General features: G+C 48.2%; 1 protein-coding gene across 2 annotated transcripts in view; it reads left to right on the top strand.

The window, feature by feature from the left end:
- Window positions 1-2,310: 2,310 nt before the first annotated feature.
- BAG1 (BAG cochaperone 1) overlaps window positions 2,311-6,937 on the top strand; it is a 37,974-nt gene continuing 33,347 nt past the window's right edge. The window contains exon 1 of one of the 2 annotated variants that reach the window (XM_050937820.1): window positions 2,311-2,410. In XM_050937820.1, the coding sequence (XP_050793777.1) occupies window positions 2,368-2,410 (43 nt within the window). In that variant the 5' untranslated portion in view covers window positions 2,311-2,367. The remainder of the gene's footprint in view (window positions 2,411-6,937) is intronic. The other variant, XM_050937821.1, reaches the window with a different exon arrangement.

Genomic DNA, 6,937 nt, shown 5'->3' with positions numbered 1-6,937 from the left:
AATATTGCCCTTTGGAACTGTTGGGAGATTTTCTAATATATTTTAGACTTCAGTTAAAGAAAGAAAAGAGCTTTTAGGCCATAGAACCCATCTCCTTCAGTAGAGGACCCATCAGAAAGTAAGGGTATGTTTATACTGCCCACCGGATTGGCAAGCAGCGATCAATCCAGTGAGGGTCGATCTATCGCGTCTAGTGCTCTCCCGTCGACTCCTGTACTCCATTGCCGCGAGAGGTGCAGGCAGAGTCGATGGAGGAGCAGCAACAGTCGACTCACCGCAGTGAAGGTGAAGACACCACGGTTAAGTCAATCTAAGTATGTCGACTTCAGCTATGTTATTCATGTAGCCAAAGTTGCGTAACTTAGATCAATTCCCCTCTCCCCCTCCTCAGTGTAGATCAGGCCCAAACTAAAATTGTATATGATTTTTAGCTAAATACCCAAGAATCATTTTTTACAGCAAGCAAGGAAAACTTCTGTTTGAGACATCTTAGAAAGCATGGGATTCCAGTTACTAGCTTTAGCTAAGTTAAGTACTAGAGTTGGTCTAAAAATATAAAAGCAATCAACATTTCCATCCAACATTTTGATGGAAAAACAATTTCAACAGAATTTTTGTTCCATTGTTGACCAGTTGTATTACCATATTTATTATGGAGACAGGGAGGGGAGATAATTTCTTATTGGACCAACTTCTGTTAGTGAGAGAGACAATTCATTAGCTTGTATCCCCTCACTAAAAGAAGTTGTTCCAATAAAAGATCTCTCTCACCTTCTCCCTCTAGTATTCTGGTTTCAACACAGCTACAACACTGCATACAATGTATTTATTATGAACATTTCCTTCTTACACTTATAAAGCACTTTCCCATTAAAGTAAGTAGCAGTATGGGAAATGTTCCCTGCTTGCCCTTGTTTAATGAAAAAAAGAAAAATCTAACCAGAGTTATAACAGTAAATAATTAAAAAAAAAAAAAAAAGGGGGTGTTTATATCCCCTCTTAGCTGCAGGGGATAAACCAATTTCTGACTACTGGGGTTAGGTGGAAACCTCCTGGGGACATGTTATAAATGTCTACTGCAGGGCTTCTTGTACCTTCCTGTAAAGTTGCTTGTACTACCTGCTTTTGGAGACAGGATATTGAACCAGATGGACTGCTGGTCAGATCTAGTGTGGTATTTCCTATGACTACTGACAGATCAGGTTGCTTGGTGTTTTTCAACAAGTTATCCATTTGTTGTAGTTTAAGTGCTAAAATAGTAATGTCAACATATTTTTTTTCCAAGTTGCTGTGAAACTGACTGTTGGTGTAATCATACTTGCACTCTTACTGGAGATAATCCAAAGTGCTTTTCTTGTTTATAAATGGAAATGCTCTTAATAAACATGCCTGTTTCCTCTGGGCAGCAATGAACAAAAGCAAGAAGTGTACAACTGCATATTCCTGCCAATTAAATGTTATAGTGGCTCTCATTCAATTCTGAGATTTGCAGATGCATAATTCTTTACATTGATTTTTAGGTTGACATAGGGTACCCTTTTGCTTTCCTAGTTAGGTGTATCTGTCTCCTTAAAATGTGCAAGTCTCCAGAACTTTTTAAAGAAAATTGATTTACACCTTTTGTTGGCATTTTTTTATTACAGTGGTGTCAACTCTGTATATGATTACAAAAATTATCAGTGTTACAACTTCACTTGAATGTTTCCTGTACCCTGCACTGATAAAATGCAAAAACATCTACTAGAGAAGGTACCAAGCGGGTCTGTGTTCATAGAGCGCAACAATCTTAGGGTGCCAGTTCTAAAAGAGAAAAGTGCAGAAAACAAAAGTTCAACATTTGTAGGCCATAGCTCAGGAAAGTACAAACTGAACTTTAATTACAGCCTGATCTATCAGCCTTAGGGCCCCAATCTTGTAAAGATTTAAGCCTGGGAGTGGTGTCATTGAAGCGAAGGGGATGATACCGTGTGCAAAGCGAATTGTTGCAGGATTGAGGTCTAGGTGCCAGGGGGTAGAGCATCTCCCCTTGCCTGCTGGGGCCATTAGCCGAAGGGCAGCAAGCGGGGGTGAGGCGGACTCTACATTTGCACGCCCCGAGCATTCAAAAATTGAGTCCGGCAGGCCCCAAAACGTCAGTAGCCGAGGAGTCAGACGCGAGGGCCTGATTTCCGGCGCGCGCCCGGGAGCGGCCTCGGCGGGCCCGTGCAAGGCTCCGCGGGGTCTGTGCCGGCGGGGGCGGGAGGCGGCCCGCGGTTGCGTCACCGTGAGGGGGGACCGGGCTGGGACTCGCTTCCGGTGTCCCCAGCAGCTTCCTTGAAGCTGTTTCCGGCGCGCCCCGGAGGCACTTGGTGGCGGCGGCGAGCGGAGATGGCGGCGCCCGGGACCCCAGTCACCGTGACCGTCACCTACAGTAAGAGGCGCCGAGGGAGCGCGGGGCGCAGAGGCCGGGTCTCCCCGGGGCACCGCTGGCTCCAGCCGGTGTCACTAGGGATCCGCCCCGGCCCAGCCCGCTCGGCTCCCGGGGGAGGCGGGTCCCGCCGTCGTGGCCGGGTAGGAGAGCGGTCGCGCCCCGCAGGCAGGGCCCGGGCCCGGGCCCGGCGATACCCTTTCCCCGGTGACCCCTCGCAGACCTCGCCCGCCCACAGCCAGGTCCCGTGTCCCTAGCGATCAGCGCCGCTCTCCGGCTCAAAGTATCCCCCGCGTCCATCCGACCGACCGGGCCCGGCCTGTGCCTCGTGTAGCGCTGAACCACGCGGTGCTTAAACACCAAATCCCGCAGCCCCACAAGGGCTTTGAACCAGCAGCACAAAATCCTTTTTGCTTTGCCCTGATATGAATAGTGCAGCTGCAGAAGCCCAGATCTGGGATCGTGGTCTCCTTGTGCCAGCTGCTCTATACTCAAGGAGGAAGAGAGAGTCTCCCTCATAAATGTTTGAAACAAAACTAATAACCTAGGCACTAATCCTGGGGTAGGTAGACTCCTCTGCCCATGTGCAACCAAACTAAACTCAACGTTGGTAACATGGGAGTTAATGCTCTTTTTTCTGAATATATGCCTAGACAGCTGACAAAACCAAAATCAAGATATTTTTGGAAAATGTGTCAACAGTTTTGATGTATTTAATAAATACAGGGAGACAGTATGGTCTTGTGGATAGAGCAACTGCTACCTGGGTGTATTTGGGCAAATCACTTCACCTGTGTGCTTTATTTCACTGTCTGTAAAATGGAGATAAAGATATTGACCAGCTTTTGTAAAGCTTTTTAAGATCTACTGATGAAAAGCGTTATATTATTATTACTTATATTGTGAAATACCCATGCAGGTAAACAGTACTTGATTTTTGGTAGAAAAAGAAATCAGACGAGAAAAACTCATAAATTTCAAGAAGGCTGATGTTCCTCCTGAGAAAAAGGATATAGGCATCTGGACTTTTAAATTAATCATTGTAGTACAATTGTGTAATCTAGATATTTAATCTATTAACAGGAGCTTTTTGCTGCAGTTTCATTCTTGTTGACTTTATCTCATGTTTACAAAGTAAGGCCCCGGATCCTAGAGTTGTAGGTATGTGTGTGAGGGCTTGGCTACACTTGCAAGTTACAGCACATTAAAGGAGCCCTGGGCACATCAGCTCGCTACCGGTACACGCTGCAAGGCACATAGAGCACTCTGACTCCACGGCTACAGCATTCCTGGTATTCCACCTCGGCGAGTAGAATAACATTTGATGCGCCCCCGCTGGAGCGCCTCAGCGTCAGTGTGAACAAGGTGTTGCATTACTGCGCTGTGATCGACCTCCGGAAACGTCCCATAATCCCCTTAAGTGGCCATTCTTTTAATTGTTTTGGATATGCGCTTTGAAAGCTCCTTTTAACGGCAGCATGCTTATCTGCTCTGAGACAAAGCAACCATTACTGTGGAATGCTGTGTGAGAGAGAGAGAGGCAGGGAGGGGAGGAGAAGGGGAGGTCTGCTGCCATCTGAATTTACAAGACAGCAGGTTGACATGCTCTCAGCCCCCCAAAACCCACTCTCTCCCCCCACATACACACAACACACTCCCTGTCACACTCCTCCCCACCCCTCTATTTGAAAAGCACGTTGCAGGCACTTGCATGCTGGGATAGCTACCACAATGCAGTGCTCTCTGTGGCCGTTGCAAGAGCTGCTAATGTGACCATGCTAGTGCGCTAGCAGCTGTCAGTGTGGACAGACTACAGCGCTTTCCCTACTGCGCTCTACAAAGGCTGGTTTAACTCAAAGTGCTCTACATCTGCAAGTGTAGTCATGCCCTAAGTGTCTGAGGGTATGGCTACACTTGCAGCTGTACAGCGCTGGGAGTTACAGCTGTCTTCATACAGCTGTGTAGGGAAAGCGCTGCAGTGTGGCCACACTGACAGCTACCAGCGCTGCAGTGTGGCCACATTTGCAGCATTTGCAGCTCTGTTGGGAGTGGTACATTGTGGGCAGCTATCCCACAGAGCACCTCATCCCATTTTGGCGTTGTGGGAAGGGGACGGAAGGGTGCGGGTCATTCCGCTTCCTGTCCCAACGCCTCATGGTGCATTGCTACACATCCCAGGAATTTGGCGCCATTGTGAGTCTGCAGCACGATTTCTGTTAGAAATGGAGCCCAGGCTGCTGAGGACTTTGCTGATGAATGTCGCCAGCACATCACGTTTGGCAGTTGAGCTATTCCTTCAGCTCCAGAGTGACAGTGAAGAGTCCGACGATGATATCGATTCGCCTGATGCGCATGACACTAAATTGCTTGTGGCAGTAACAGACATGCTCAGCACCGTCGAACTCCGCCTTTGGGCTCAGGAAACAAGCACTGAGTGGTGGGATCACATCGTCCTGCAAGTCTGGGATGATGAGCAGTGGCTGCAGACCTTTCGGATGAGAAAAGCCACTTTCATGGGACTGTGTGCTGAGCTCGCCCCCACCCTGTGGCGCAAGGACATGAGATTGAGAGCTGCCCTATCAGTGGAGAAGCAGGTGGCTATTACAATCTGGAAGATGGCAACTCCAGACAACTACCGATCGGTCGCGAACCAGTTTGGAGTGGGAAAGTCGACAGTTGGAATAGTGTTGCTGCAAGTTTGCAGGGCCATTAATCGCATCCTGCTAAGAAGAACCATGACTCTGGGGAACGTGCAGGACATTCTGGATGGCTTTGCACAAATGGGTTTCCCTAACTGTGGAGGGGCGATAGATGGGATGCATATTCCTATTCTGGCACCACCCCACCTGGCATCTAAGTACATTAATCAGAAGGGGTATTTCTCTGTGGTTCTCCAAGCGCTTGTGGATCACCGTGGGCGTTTCATTGACATTTACACAGGCTGGCCTGGAAAGGTGCATGATGCACGCATCTTTTGGAACAGTGCCCTGTTCAGGAAGCTGCTGGCCGGGACTTTTTTCCCAGACCGCAAGATCATGGTAGGGGACGTTGAAATGCCCATTGTGATCCTTGGAGACCCCGCTTACCCGTTAATGCCATGGCTTATGAAACCATATACAAGGAAGCTTGACAGGAGCAAGGACCAGTTCAACTACAGGCTGAACTGGTGCCAAATGACTGTGGAGTGTGCTTTTGGCCGTTTGAAAGGACGCTGGAGATGTCTTTATGGGAAGCTAGACTTGGGGGAAATCAACATCCCTGCGGTTATATCCGTGTGCTGTACCCTCCATAATATTTGTGAAGGGAAGGGTGAAACATTCAGTGAGGAATGGACCTCCGAGGTTCAACACCTGGAGGCTGAATTTGCACAGCCAGAGAGCAGGGCTACTAGAGAGGCCCAGCACAGGGCTACAAGGATTACGGATGCCTTAAGGGAGCAATTTGAGGCTGAAAGCCAACAGTAATGTTTGGTGCCTTGCACAGGATTGAAGTGCAGTGATTACAATGATTTGCAGTCCCTGTTTTTCCCTTGGGGTACAGTATGTTTCACTTTCTGCAATAATAAAAACTGTTTTAAAAGCCAAGAAATCATTTATTCAAAATACAGTACATAAAAGGGCAGGGGGGTAGGGTGCTGAACTGTACAGTCAGAGGTTTGAATATGTCCTGCCTGGAGTGCTGTGCAATGCCTGCTGCACTTCAGGATTAATATGCTGCAAGGTGGTGGGGGTTGCGTGCATAGGGTAAGGGTCATAGTTCTCAGGGCTGGTAGGCGAACGTACAGGTGTTGGGGACAGCTGGTGGTGGTAAGAACCAGGATGCTGGAGAAGGGGGTTTTGAGCAAACAGTGGGGCACAAGGGAGGGAGCTTTGGGATGGGCGGGGGGGCGGGTTAGCACGGTAGTGATCTGCCTGCATGGCTACAAGTGACTGCAGACAGTCCGTTTGGCGCGCCAGGAGGCGTATCAGCTGCTTTGTGCTTTTCTTGGTAGCCAATTCCTTTCTCCTGCTTTGTGCTTCCCTCCACTGATGCATTTTCTCTCTCCAGTCCTGCAGCCTCTTATTCTCTCTGGCGTACTGATTCATAACTGCTTTCACCAAATCTTATTTGCTTTTTCTTGGTTTCCTCCTCAAGTTCTGTAGTCTTTCAGCAGGCTGTGATAGGGCCGGAGGATTCAAGGACACTTAAAAAAAACAGAAATAGAAACATTTGTTACAGAGGCTGCATTGTTTATAATCACAGTGAAGGAGTTTGTAGACTATTTGTAGCATCATTTACACATAGCAAACATAGCACAGAGAGGCCACAGCAGCGAAGACATGGTGAGTAATGGGGAATGAGTGATTAATGAAGCCATGTTTCTGCCGCGGCTCACCTGGGAAGGGGAGCTGCTTGAGTCAGGGCTCAGTGGGGTTTCTGTGCATTGGGGAAAGCAGAGAGCAGCTGGGGGGGACCTGCAATGAACACTATCCCTACATTTGCCACAGGATTTTATCCTGCCAGATATCTCTCTGATGCGGGTTACCTGGG

This window comes from Gopherus flavomarginatus, chromosome 2 (genome assembly GCF_025201925.1).
Source record: "Gopherus flavomarginatus isolate rGopFla2 chromosome 2, rGopFla2.mat.asm, whole genome shotgun sequence".
NCBI classification, from domain to species: Eukaryota; Metazoa; Chordata; order Testudines; family Testudinidae; genus Gopherus; species Gopherus flavomarginatus.
This window is presented reverse-complemented; position numbering and strand designations above follow the sequence as displayed.